At 49.7% G+C, this 13993-nt stretch overlaps 1 protein-coding gene across 4 annotated transcripts; it reads left to right on the top strand.

Annotated features, from left to right (window-relative positions):
- The first annotated feature begins 2598 nt into the window (after positions 1 to 2598).
- On the top strand, positions 2599 to 13356 carry Ccnq (cyclin Q). 4 transcript variants are annotated; one of them, XM_048796767.1, is made up of 5 exons: positions 2599 to 2831; positions 5336 to 5519; positions 7098 to 7230; positions 9055 to 9282; positions 10908 to 11227. In XM_048796767.1, the coding sequence occupies exons 1-5, from the start codon at positions 2714 to 2716 to the stop codon at positions 11019 to 11021; spliced, it is 777 nt and encodes a 258-aa protein (XP_048652724.1). In that variant the 5' UTR covers positions 2599 to 2713; the 3' UTR covers positions 11022 to 11227. The 4 variants fall into 4 exon arrangements, with proteins under 4 accessions (XP_048652724.1, XP_015362452.1, XP_048652725.1 ...); XM_015506966.2 differs by lacking the exon at positions 10908 to 11227 and adding an exon at positions 12827 to 13356 and having other exon boundaries at positions 2600 to 2831; XM_048796768.1 differs by having other exon boundaries at positions 2600 to 2831; positions 11153 to 12607.
- Positions 13357 to 13993: the final 637 nt, after the last annotated feature.

Raw genomic sequence — 13993 nt, 5'->3', positions numbered from 1 at the left:
CAGGCTGTGAAGAGGGTGGGATTGCTCAAAGCCTGAGAAGAGACAGATGTGACAGAATGCCCAAGGCAGTACAGATGTCAACAACACAGGGGGCTGGGAGCCCTAGAGACACTCAATTCACTCATACATGTGCCCTTCTATGCACATTCACCCCAGAGCAAGTTGGGGAGAAGCATGTGGGGCAGAAATCCTTTCACCAGGCAAAGACACTAAGATGGGAGACCAACTCCTTTGGGGAAGCTGCCTGAGACCCTTGTCATGTATTTCAGCCAGTTTTGCATCACTATGACCATAAGGCCTGACAACATAGAAAAGGAAAAGTTTATTTTGGTTCATGGCTCCAGAGATTCAGTCCATGGTTACCTGACTCCATAGCTCTGGGCTCAAGATGAGGCAGAACATCATGGCAGAAGGGTGTGGTGGAGAGAATCAGCTCAGGCATGGCAACCAGGTAGCAGAGAGCTTCGCTCATCAGGGACAAAGTATTAACCCCAAAGGTCCACCCCTCATGACCTACTTCCACCAGTCACCTCCTACATGCTTACAATTACCACCCAATTAAACCCACTGAAGGAATCAGTGGGTTAATCCACTGATTAGATTACACCTCTCATGATTTAATCATTTCATCTTTAAAAATTCTTGCATTGTTTCACACATGAGCTTGAGGGGAACTTTTCATGTCTAAATCATAACATCATGAGAGAAAAAAATGGTGAGACCTAAGGCTGGCCAGTCAACAGGGTGACTGTGCAAGGACTGGCATGTCAGACTTTCCCCTGAAGTGAAGGATCCCTGGACTGTGCTAGGAAGGGCCAGGGCCCTTCCAGCTTCAAATTTTAGGAAGCTTACTCTGGCAACTGGTGTCATGGGCTGAATGGCAGTCCCCCCAAATATGTCCATGTCCTAATGGACATGTGAATGTGACTTTATTTGGCAAAGAGTCATTAAGGATGTAGTGAAGATAGGAATCTTTTTTTTCCCCCAGTGGATTTTTGATCTTTAATTTTAAATGTGCCTGAGCTACAGTTTCAGGAATGTGAAAAAAATGAGAATAGGAATCATTCAGGGAGCCAGGAATGGTGGCACACACCTGTAATTCCAGCTATTTGGAAGGCTGAGGCAAACTGGAAGTTCAAGGACACCCTGGGCAACTTAGTGAGACCCTGTCTCAAATAAAAAAATAAAAAGACTGGAATGAATCTGGCATTATTGACTAATGAAGACAGGGATCTTGAGAGGGGGTCATCCTGGCTAGATCCCATGACAGTTGTCCATATAAGACACAGATGAGAAGACAGAATCACACAGAGGGGAGAAGGCCAGGTGAAGATGGAGGTGGAGATTAGAGTGATGCTGCCACAAGTCCAGGAACAACTCAGGCTACAAGAAGCTGGAAGAACAAGGAGGAATCCTCTCTTAAAGCCTCTGGAGCAAGCACATCCCTGCTGACCTCGATTTCAGACTTCTAGCCACCAGAATTTTGCTGTTTTTAGCCACCTGGTCATTTGTTACAGCTGCCCCAGGACACTTAGCCAGTGATATTGAGAAAAGATATAGTGGTGCCAAGGAAGGAGATTGAGGTTGGACAAGTTGGATAGGTAGGAGGTGGAGATTTCTACAGCATCATGAGATAGAATCACCTAGGCAGAAGGGCCTAGGGATCAGCAGCTTTTTCTTCTCTGCATTCTCAGTGGTCTCCAATTATTGTAATTTTCTGAATGTGTCAGAATGACCCAAGTGACTGTCTCTAGCTTGGGCGTTCCTTTGGTGCTCTCTGTCCCTAACACCTGATGCACAGTTTCTTGCTTGTGGAAGACACGATTGAAATATAGGATGGTAAATATGTGAGTTTGATAGTCAACATCCTTTCAATATTTATTAAGCTACTGTGTGCCAGGCTTGAAAAGTGAGCAAAAACTACATTCCTAACAGATGCGTGGTGCCTGTTAGATCCAGACAAATGCTTCCTTTAGAAAAGGTCCTCCTCACATTTTGCGACAGTCTTTCCATCAGGTCTCATCTGCATGTTTGAACACTCTTGCAAATCTGGATTTGGGTTTTACAAACACTAACATCTCCCATTAGTGGCAGCTGCCTATTCAGACACTGATGCCTCAAAAGGCACGCTCATAAACGCCCTTAGCCGTGTTTGGCAGATGCTACAGCTCTCCCTGTCCTAAGCCATGCTGGGCCACTAGCCAGGGCGATGCCTTAGTCGTAATGCGGGGACTGGCCGCTAGGGTGTGTGGAGGTGCCCTCCTGCCCCAACCCTCATTCCATGACCTCGCTGAGTTCTCGCTGAGTAGCACGGTCGGTTGCCACTCCCTGGGACAGAACTTGTGTCTCCCACAGGCAAAGCATGACTTTCCCAGGGGCGTGACTTGGACGCCTAAATCCGGCAAGTGGAGTGTGGAGGGGGTGTGTCTCCAGGGGGCGGGGCGTGCGCCTCCCCCGACTGGTTGTACGGTGTCCGGAGGTGAGCAGGCGCGCAAGGAGGCCTCCAGGAGGTGTCGACCTCTGCGCCTGCGCCTGCGCTTGCGCACTTATCTGAATCGCCTTCCTTTGCGCAGCCGCGCTCACCTGAGGAGGCGTGCCGGGGCGGGGCCTACGGGGCGGGGCGGCCGCGCCCGCCGCGAGGACCCCCCCCGGAGCCGGCCTCGGCGCGCCGGGGGCGCTTCTCCTTCCTCTGGGGGGTCGTGGGCGGGGCCTCATGGAAACCGTTCGCCCCGAGAGCTTCGAAGGAGGGGCAGTGGCGCCTGGGGCCCAGGGGCGGCCGGCGCCGGAGGCAAGGGTGCACTTCCGAGTAACGAGGTTCATCATGGAGGCAGGTAACCGCCGCCAGGGAAAGGGCAGTTCCTGCATGGACGGGGCATGGAAACCGGGGTTCGCGGAGCTGTACAATCACAGCGCCCAGCCTGCAGGCCGTTGCTTTGCAGAGAAAGCGCGGCTGGGCCAAGGGAAGAGGCCAGGCCTTGCCAGCGTGACCCGCCTTAGCGGACGCTGGGAGGTCTGCTCAGGACTGAGGGCCTCTGCCTTTCCGGTCTGCCATGTGTACCAGGCATTGAGATGCGAGGGAGGCCCTGGTATCCCCCTTGCACAGAAGAGCGCGCAGGCCCAAAGAGCGGATGTGGTTAGGGACTGGACTAGGCGGGGCCCGAGTCTGAGAGCCCACTACTCTGTAGTGTCCGGCACGCCTTCTGCCACGCCTTCCGCCACGCCTATCCCTGCATGCTAGAAGATTGGCACTTGGTCTCTAGGAGCCTTTTGCAGCATGCTTTTGGGCATCCACGATGCAGCTAGAGTTCTGAGTCTTGGCTAAATCTACCATAGTGCTGGGCAGCCAGCTTCCAGAGTGATGCAACTAAGCCACAGGGATTTCTATAGAAACACTTTTTCTCTTTCAGTAGTATCTTGTTAATCTGGCTAACAATTATTTCCTTGACACTATGTGTACTTCTTGGAGCACAGGCTTGGGCACGTGTGCTTTCAAGTCAGTGTGGTTCAGAGGGTCTGAGGAAATGGCCTCAGACCTGCTAATCCCAGTGATTTGTAAATTTACAAGAGTTGTAGAGTTTATTAAGGAAAGATGTGTTGCCCCCCTCCATCTGGCTACCTTCCATCTGCTCAGACGGTCAGGCTAGTAACACTACCTTATCTCACATTTTCTGGAATGAGATCCCATGTAGGAATTATCTGATTTTTAGACCTTAACATACTCTTTAGGTGTTTTCGAAGGGCTGCTTTATAAGCATCGTATATACCATTGCCCTTTGTAGAAGCTACATACTGGTTCCCTGAAGATGTCCCTGTCCTAATCTCTGGGACATGTGAATGTCATATAGCAAAAGGGACTTTGCAGATGCAGTTAAGGACCTTAAGATGGGGAGATTATCCTAGATTATTGGGGGTGGGCCTATTTTCACCACATCTGTCCATACAAAAGAGAAGCAGTGGGGGTCACAGAGGAGAAGGCCATATAGCAACCAAAGCAGTGTTAGAAGATGCTGTGTCACTAGCTTTAAACATGGAGGAAGGGGCCAGGAGCCAAGGAATGTGGGAGGCCCCTAAAGCTAGAAAAGGCAAGGAAACAGATTCTTTCCTGTATCTTCTAGAAGGAACCAACCCTGATGACACCTTGACTTGCCCCCTAAGTCTCATTTTTAACTCTGATCTCCAGGACAGGAAGAGCATAAGTGTATGTTTTCTCAGCCACTGAAATTAGTGGTTATTTGTTACAGTATCCTTAGACAGTATCTGCCTTCTTAGATAGAGAATGCTGAGAGCAGTCTGATTATTTACTGGTTGCTCTCCACATCATCTATTAACTTTCTCTTGTTAATCTAGTCATTGCAAATTGGTTTTGGTTTTGGGACCCAGCACATTAATTCCCTTTGGAACTGTTTAGAGGGTGAGAGGGGAGAGGCTAAGCCCTGACCCCTCCACTCTACTCCACTCCATCTGTGATTTTTTTTAATATTTATTTTTTAGGTGTAGATGGACACAACACAATGCCTTTATTTTTATGTGGTGCTGAGGATCGAACCCGGGTCCCGCCTGTGCTAGGCGAGTGCTCTACCGCTAAGCCACAATCCCAGCCCCTTCATCTGTGATTTTTGAGTTCTGCTCACTTCTCAATGAGTTGGACTCCTTCTCTGGTGCATGTCCATGGCCATAAATGTTGCTTTTTCTCTTCTCTGCCTGTGGTTGCTCTGATCAGCTTGCTTTTCTGACCATATCTGTGGACTAGGAAACCAGTGGTGAGAGTAATGTTTAACTATAACACTGGAATGTCTAGCATTTTTTGATGCCCCCCCCCAGGGCTTTTACCTCCTGTCTTCCTAACAGGATTTTTGTTAGGTGGGTTGTGGGGTGAGTAACCTCCAGCTCAGTGCCTGCTTGGGTGAAAACAGATACACAACAGTCCTTGGTCCTTTCCAAGCTTCTGTGCAGAAGCCCATATGCCAGTTGGTAACTGAGCAATAGTCAGAACCTTTGCTTATTGGGTTGGTCCTACCCACACTATTGGTTTGCAGACCATAGTGTGGGTAGGACCTGGGGCCTTGTCAGAAGTGCACAGTCTCAGAGCCCCAGTCTTCCTGAAGGGCATCTGCATTGCAGTCTCATCCCCAGCATCTTTGCTAACCTTCTGGAGTCTGAGAATTCTGGGTACCCAGCAAGAGACTGAGCAGCAAGGAGTGGCAAGGCTAATTGTTCTTGGTCTTCTCTGCTTAGGGTGTGCACCCTTAGGGCCTATTCCAGCAGCTCCCTCACTTGAGCAGTGTGTGAATGAGCATTGGACTGAAGGATTCTCCTGCCTGCTTTCTCTCTGTAGGTGTCAAGCTAGGGATGCAGTCCATTCCCATTGCCACTGCTTGTACCATATACCATAAGTTCTTCTGCGAGATCAACCTGGATGCCTATGACCCTTATCTGGTTGCCATGTCTTCCATTTATTTGGCTGGCAAAGTAGAGGAGCAACACCTGCGTACTCGGGACATCATCAACGTGTCCAACAGGTACTGGTGTCCTGGTTGAGGTGTTTGGGAGGGCTTCCTGCTGTTCACCTGGCAGGGGCAGAAAATGCTTTCTTGGGCCTGCTGCCCAGGTACCAGCTTTCAGGCTCAGAAGGAAGCAATTGAATGGCTTGACCCAGTGTCCGAAGCACTAGCTGCAAAGGCAGGAAGGAACCTGGGGTCAGGAGCCCAGGGGCCTCTGGGAGGGAAGCTTGGCCACATTATGGGAAGCCTCAAAAGCTAACCAGGGTGGAGGTAGGTTGAGCAGAAGGAGCTTGGAGAAGAATGTCAGAGAAGAGTTATCTGTTGTCCTGGACAGGACAGAGGGAGATGGCTGAGGGCAGAAGAGCATGGAAGAGAACCTTCTTGGTTGGATTGTGGGGCCCAGCAGGCCTGAGTGGCCTGGAGGGGGGGATTATGGACCCAGCAGGGCAGTCATCATATTTAGGATATTTAGGTGGTGTAAGAACCTGAGTCCCAGGTGCCCAGGGGTCAAGGGGGAGGTGGGTTGCACAGCTGGGCCAAGCAGTTGTATTGCTGCTGGGAAGGACACGGGGGCCTATCCATTTAGGCTGCACCAAGGCCCCAGGGGGCTGGGTGGCCAGGAGACAGACATGAAATTTATGGAAAGTTACTGACTAGCTGTGCGTCATGGGCCTTTCCAGGAACTGTAATTAATTAGGAAGAAAACTATTTTGTTCTTTTTTTTAATAAACAGGTAACGGAAAAAGCACTCCCTACCCCCTAAGCCTGACAGGTTCACGCTGTACAGGGAGAGACTAAGATAAAAACAGGCACGGAGTGAGAGAGTGCGGCTGGAGTCCACCCATAATTGCATGGCCCCCAGCAGGGAGGAGCAGTAGAAGGGGAAATTGTGTGGAGCCCTAATTAGATGTGGGCACAGGGGGCCCAGGGTTCTGCAGGGATCATGGAAAACGAGTGAGCAGTGAGGAAGGATGAGTCACTGGCAGAGAGTTCTGAGCATCTGAGTGTGAACTCTGTTCACGTACATCTTGGGGATCTTGCGTAGGTGGAAGCGTTGTGGACATACAGGGTGTAAATAAGGACAGAAAGATCTGGAAGAAAGGAAAAATAATCCAAGAAATATAAAAGTGAAATATGTTGCCTTTCAGAATACATGTTTCCTAGGCTGTTTATGTGCATTCCTTGGGCTCTAAGAGCAAGCCTTGGGTGCTGTACCTTAGGTGAGGAAGAGTCTCCCCAACGCTATACTACCCAAGACTAGGCATGCTAAAGCTTCTGCTTCCTTTGGAGTCATTGCACAAACCCAGTCTTAGCTCTTGATAATCTTGCTGAATGATGGTGGATGGCCCATTGGACTAAAACTCGGAGCCAGCTTCTTTCCTCAATGCCTCCAGTTGCCATTGTGTACACTAGATGTGTAGATAAAGAGTCATTTTATAAAAACAGAAATAAAGTGACCCCATGTTAATATACTGGAAGAAACTGTAGGTTATGCTTGGACATCATATGACTTCAGTGCTTGGAACACTGGAAGCTGCCCCATTGCTTGGGAAACATGTCTCTTGCCACTGTAAGCATTGCAATTCCTCCACACAGGTACTTTAACCCTAGCAGTGAGCCCTTGGAGCTGGACTCCCGCTTCTGGGAGCTCCGAGACAGTATTGTGCAGTGTGAGCTCCTCATGCTGAGAGTTTTGCGCTTCCAGGTCTCCTTCCAGCATCCACACAAGGTACGTGCATGCTGGGGAAACTGACAACTATTTCTAGAGACTGTGAGGACTTTGTTCCATTGCCTGAAAGCATGTTTCTTCTAATGTCTGAGGGTATAGCAAGCAAAGAGCAGAAGGGAACCAGAGCTTCTGATTCTACACGCAGCAGTGGCTCAGCCAGCCTCCCTTACCCCAATCCTGGAATCTTCTGGGGCAGGTCTTATCTCAGCTGCCCCCTTTGTGCTTGCTCATCTGTGCCCACAGGCTGGGACTTGTGTGGCTCTCGGAAACCATGTTTCACGGAAACCACTACCCATCTAGATGGAGTGCTCACTGAGCCTCTGAGAAGGGCTGGTTTTATAACCTGCCAAAGTCCCTTTTCCTGTGAGTTACTATAGCATCCAGCTCAGCTGTGCTTAGAAATCCATGAGGAAAGCCAAGTTGCTGAGTCCTAGTGGTACCCTTTTAACTTCTAGGGGCAACAGAAGTCTAACAGAAGACCATTACAAGCAGCAGCACAGGGGAAGGCCCACTCTTAGGAGCACTTGGATGTGCCATTGTGGTACGTCAGCTCTCTGCGCAGGCTGCTGGAAGGATAGCCTGCAGAGAGTGGGGCTTAGGGCTCTATACTAAGACTTCTCTTCATTTTTAAATGGGATTTTTATTGATGTAATTATAAATTCCCATGCAGTTGTATGGAATAATCTAGAACAATCCCATGTGATCTTTGCCTAGCCACTCCAGTGGGACCCCTTCAGTGTCACAGCCAGGATGTTGATACTGATACAGTCTACTGGTTTTATGAATATTTAGTTCTGTATTATTTTATCACATGACCATTACAGTCCAAAACAACTCCATCCATACAAGGATCCTTTGGTGCCCTTTTAAAATTTCATGCTACCCTTTCACTCCCCTCCCTTGCCCTGGAAACCTATGGTCTTGGATTTTTACACAGTAGTTTTTTGTCATCAGAATACCTGATCAGCATCCCAGGGGAGGGTGAGAACTGTGCTGGCAGCTGTGGGGTGGGGTTGTCAAGGTGACAAGACTTGGGAACAGTGTTCTGGCCTGTGGCCCCTTCCTCTTCCTCTAGGCAGATGAGAATCTCAGTAATATAGGTCACCCCTCCAGGATGTGTCTGGGTCATATGTGTGCTCAAGCTGCCTAAGTGCTTGCCATGATCTTTATGCATTGCATGGGGTTTAGGCTGACCTCCCAACTGGGAGGTCATGGAGACATGGGAGTTGAGGCCAACACTACTTTATGGTCTTGACACAAACTGGAGAAATGCAGTCTCTAGTCTCTAATCCTCCTGAAAGCGGTAGCCTCCTGAGAGGCTGGGCACATAAAATGCAGACTAGTCCTCTAGTCTGCAAGTAAAGGCACTGCTTGCTGGAGCACTGGGCCCCAGATGATTTCTCATGGTGGATCGAGCAGGGTCCTGGGATCTAGGGTGTTGCTGTGGGGATGGCATTCAAGAATGGCCTGAATAAGTTCCCCCAGAGCTATGTCTGGAGAAAGAGAGTGGCCAGGCATGTGGAGACAGGGGTGGGGGTGAGATGGTTCTAGAGCATGCCCAGTATATTCCAGCATGGTGGGAGGGTGGACTGGGAGATGAGGTCAGAGAGGGAAACAGTGCTTGGTGACCAGCAGAAGGCTTTGGGGCTTTTCCTAAATGACATGATGTCATTGGAAAGTTTAAGCAGTGAGGTGGAATGATTTGGAATGATTATGACTGCTTATGGAGAGAGGGTGAAGGGACCACAGTACAGCGATGAAGAGTTGGGTTATGGGGGGGCCGAAGCCCTAAAGGCAGACTGGCTGATGTCTGTGTCTTTACAGTACTTGCTCCACTACCTGATTTCCCTCAAGAACTGGCTGAATCGTTACAGCTGGCAACGGACCCCCATCTCCGTCACGGCCTGGGCCCTGCTGCGTGACAGCTACCACGGGGGACTGTGTCTGCGGTTTCAGGCTCAGCACCTAGCTGTGGCAGTGCTCTACCTGGCTCTGCAGGTCTATGGAGTCGAGGTACCTGCTGAGTCTGAGGCTGAGAAGCCATGGTGGCAGGTGAGGTAGCCACTCAGTGTGTTGAATTGTGCCCCCTTTTCAGAAGTCCTTCTAACTGGGCATTCACCCATTTTCTTTCTGTTAATTGTCCTTGATGAAAGACATGGGCCACTTGGAATTTTTTTTTTTTTTTTTTGATACTGGGGATTGAACTCAGGGGCACTCGACCCCTGAGCCACATCCCCAGTCCTATTTTGTAGTCTCACTGAGTTGCTTAGTGCCTTGTTGTTGCTGAGGCTGGCTTTGAACCCACGATCCTCCTGCCTCAGCCTCCCGAGCTGCTGGGATTACAGGCATGTGCTGCTGCGCCCAGCCACTTGGTAATATTGAAGCTTAAAAATACTCTGTTATAATCATCTTCCCTTTGGCACTCTTGCCATTTGGTGATAGATCATTTGAATGAACATGGCCTTAGTTGCAGTCTTGGGCCAAACACACCCTTAAGATCATGTTGGGGTAAGAGCACCTGTGTGGACAGAAGTACTGCTTCACGTGTGGTCTTCTCAGGGAGTTTCACGTAACAGGGATATAGTGGCCTTGCTCCGTTGGAATCAGATGGCAGCAGATGGGGCTACCACTTCCTGGCCCTGTTCTCTGAGGACATCTGGTGGGCATGGTCATCCTGTCCCTTGACTGCTGGATCTGCAGTGCCCTCCCTTGCTTCCCATTGTGCTGGCCCTCCTCCATTTTGCTTTCTTTCTACTCTGTCTTCACTAGTTATAAACTTCACTTGATGTACCAGCACCACCTCCATATCTCATGCTCAGCCCTGCCAAGAGGAGTACCGGCTGCCCTGGCCCAGCACAGCCAGGAAGTAGCCCTATCACAAGGCTGTTTTCTGGGCATTGCACTCACCCAGTAATTGCTCAGCCTGGAAAGAAGTTGCCATTTTTGGGATGGCAGACACATGTTCACCCAGCTCTTCTTAAAAGTCTGTCACACTTGACTTCACCTTTTCTGGATGGCTCAGAGCTGCATACACCAGGAGCTTCCAGAATCCACACCACTTTGGGCTGGTGAAGTGTGAGTTGCCTTGGGATGAGCTGCTCCCGGTGAGGCCCCGGCTGCATGGGTGCATGGAAGCTCACATCTGATATTTGAAACACTTTTCCTCCTCATGTGCTCTTAGCTGCTACTTTTTTCCATGATTGCTTCTGATACTTGTTGGCCATGGGTTCAGCACAAGAGCCTTCCCTATGGGAAGCCAGCCTGTACTGTGTGTGCCAAGGCTATGTGCCAACAAGATGAGTGGGGATGGCAGTAGGCTCAGAAATGCCTCAGGCTATCACACAATGTTGCTGAAAGTTCCATAGCCAGAGCCACACCCAGGCCATCCATGCTTAGGAAGTTGATGTCTCCCACAGGTGGAGTCAAGCCACTAGGTCTTCTTGGTTCCAGAGGCCAATAGTGTCTCACCACTGGACTTGGAGATGTGATCAGATGCTGTAGGGTTTGTCACCTACCCTTGACTGTTTTCTTAATTTGTGGTGACAAACACATAAGATAAAATGTACTATCTTCACTTTTTTTTTTTTTTGAGGGGGTGGTGTACTAGGGATTGAACCCAGGGGCATGCTGCCACTGAACTATATTCCCAGTCCTTTTTATTTTATTTTTTGAGACAGGGTCTGTCTGAATTGCTGAGGCCATCCTGGAACTTGCCATCCTCCTGCCTCAGCCTCCTGATTCTCTGTGATTACAGGCACGCTCCACCATGCCCAGCCCTTTGTCATTTTTAAATGCAGTTCAGTGATATTAATCACATTAACATAGCTGTGAAACTGTCACCACTAACCACCTCCAGAACTCTTTGATGCAAAAGGGAAAACCTGTCGCCGTTAAACAGTAACTCCTTGTTCCTTCTCTCCAGCCCCTGGCACACATCATTCTACTGTCTTTAGATTTGACTGCTCTAGGGATCTTCTATGTATGGAATTGTACAATATTTGTATTGTTGTGACTGGCTCATTTCACTGAGTATCATCAGGTCCTCAAAGATCATCCGTGTTGAAATATGTGTCAGGTTGGATAATATTCCATTGTAGGGATGGACCACATTGTATTTATCCATTCATCTACTGATGCATACTTGAGTAGCTTCCACATTTTGGCCTTGGATACTTTTTAATAGTCATCTGTCAGGAGTGCATGGGTAGCAGAGCCTAACAAGCAAGCCTGTATTTCTCAATACGGAACCCAGGGTGGCAGCTGTGCTTCGTAAGCCAGGGCCTGGAACATTTCCAGGTCACTGTCTCCCATCTGAGGTTGTAGGCCCTAGGATATGGAGGGGCCTACCTTTGGGGGTTTTGAAAAGTGTGGACTCAGGTCCAGTTTTTGCCTTGATTCAGCCTAAGGCCTTGACCTTCTTAGTATCTTGGTTCCCCAGTGCAGGATGACTGTGGTATCCTACCAGGTTGCTTTGCTTTTTAACTTCCCTTGCAGTCAGGGATCCCTCAGAGCACCCTCAGGCTTGATTTGCTGGGAGAGTATGCACTGAGTACTGTCACCCAGGAAGCTCACTTGGTCCCTTGTGTTTAGGATTTTTACTGGAGTTGGTCTTGGAGGAACCCTTGTGGCTGACCTGGGTGGTTCAGGCACCAGGCACCCCAAAGTCCATCTAGTTCCATGTGGCCCAAGGCCCCCACTTGCATCAAGGCATCAGCATAGATTACCTGGCTTGGGCCCTAAAACCCTGGTGAACCAGACATGCTCATCAGGCAGGATGTTCAAGGGCCTTAAAGGTCATCCTCTAGGAGTCAGGCAGGACCCAGACTCAACTTTGGGATGTTCAGGCTTTGGGCTTGTAAGTTTGTTCTATACTGTATCTCCCCCTTAGTTTCGGCCCCTTAAGGATTATCCTCAGTCTTGGGAGCACTCCTGTGCATTCAATCTGGATGTCTGTTTTAGTTGTTCCTTAGGCTGGGGGTAGGGTCCAAGTTACTTAGTCTACTGTTTTTGGAAATAAGACTTCTACCCTTTCCTCTTGCCAACATCCTTGGAGACCCTTGATTTAAGAAAGACCCAGATAGGAGGGAGGAGCCTATGCTCTGGGCCCAGTTCTGTCTCCACCCCTGTGGGTGATCTTGGCCAAGTCCTTTATCATGCCCAGGTTGAATGATCTATAAGGCCTCTTCCATCTGGAATGTTCTTTGCTTTGTATAGTCTTTGATCAGCCTCAGTAGGCTGGAGCTTAACTGGTTGACTGGAGAGTCACCATGGTCTGTTTTTTTCCTTTTTTGTTTGGTTTTGGTATTGAGGACTGAACCCAGGGATGCACTATCACTGAACTTCATCTTGAGCCCTTTTATTTATTTTTAAACTTTTAAACAGAGTCTTGCTAAGTTGCCCAAGCTGTAATCCTGCCTCAGCCCATGGCGGCACTAGGAGAGCATGCGCTACTGTGCCTGGCAAGCCACCATCGTCTGGATAGCCAAGTCCCCATGTCCCCTGCCCTGACCGGGAAATGCCCTTCTGTGATAGTGGATGGTGCCTTGCTTAACACAGAGGGAGTCTAATTGGAGCCTGTTTTCCTTCTCCTTTCTAGGTGTTTAGTGACGACCTTACCAAGCCAATCATTGATAATATTGTGTCTGATCTCATTCAGATTTATACCATGGACACAGAGATCCCCTAAGGCCCTGGCCCAGGCCTGCCCAAAGAGAAGCCCAGGATGGTCGGCTGCCTGGGGACGGTGCCACCACGTCGCTGTGACGGCCGGTCCCCAGAGGACCAGCTGGGAGGACTGGTTGTGCTGCTGGAGATGGGCTGGTGAAGGCGATGACATGCTGCCGCTCTGACTGTCCCCAGCAGCCGCGGTCCAGATGATGCTGGGAAGTGCACCTCCAGCGGGCAGGCTGGGAGTGCACAATGTGCTGCTGCCCTGGGGTGGCTGCAGCTGCTTTTGTCCTTTGAGAGGACTCTTAACTGCAGTTGCGATGTGATATCACTGGCAGGAAAGTTGAAGAACAGATGAGACTGTACCCTATGGATTTTGTAAAGCCAGATTTATAGAAAGTATGAATGTGCAACATAGATGGAATTTTATTTTGTGTAATAAAAGATGATGCAAATCAACAGAGACCCTGTCTTTGCTCTGCACCTGTGCTGTCCTCAGGGTCTCATGGGGGTTGGCAGAAACTTGATTTTCCCTTGACATGCTCCCCAGATAGAGTGCCCCTTGTGCTCCAGGGTGCACTGGAACCCTGCAGCCTGGGAGGTGGCCCACTCGGGCTGAGAGCACAGCCCATCTTTGGGGAGGGTCACTGGTATTCAGGAAAACCAGACGTGATCCCAGTGTAGCGGGAAGTCCTAAGGTAATGTTTATGTTGAGACAGCCAGTCTAGAAGGGGAATCTGAAGAGATGCCAAGGCGTGGCACCCTGTGACTCCCCACTCAAGTCCTTTCTTCAGAAAGGCCAGCTTTTGGATTTGTGAGCAACCCGCCCGGCACTTGCTCCCTCAGTCCCCCATTGGGCTCGATGCATGTTGAGCACATGGTGGCTGCTTCCCCACATTTGCCAAGTTGTTACCATAGGGGAGTAGGATCTGGTACCCACAGGCCTCTGAGCCCTGGGAATGCCTGGAGTCATACATGGGGCTCCAGGTGAGAGCTTCCTGTTAGCTGGGCTGTACTCATCCCTGGTGGGAGGCAAAGGGAATGGTTGCATAGTAGTGGTAGGTCAGCCAAGGAACTTGCTTAGCTTTACAGAGTA

Source organism: Marmota marmota, unplaced genomic scaffold, assembly GCF_001458135.2.
Source record: "Marmota marmota marmota unplaced genomic scaffold, marMar, whole genome shotgun sequence".
Lineage (NCBI taxonomy): Eukaryota > Metazoa > Chordata > Mammalia > Rodentia > Sciuridae > Marmota > Marmota marmota.
This window is presented reverse-complemented; position numbering and strand designations above follow the sequence as displayed.

Coding starts and splice junctions, on each gene's coding strand:
- Ccnq (XM_048796767.1), top strand. CDS start 2,714: ATGGAAACCGTTCGCCCCGAGAGCTTCGAAGGAGGGGCAGTGGCGCCT. Junction 2,832..5,335: donor GAGGTTCATCATGGAGGCAG/GTAACCGCCGCC, acceptor TTCTCTCTGTAG/GTGTCAAGCTAGGGATGCAG. Junction 5,520..7,097: donor ATCATCAACGTGTCCAACAG/GTACTGGTGTCC, acceptor TCCTCCACACAG/GTACTTTAACCCTAGCAGTG.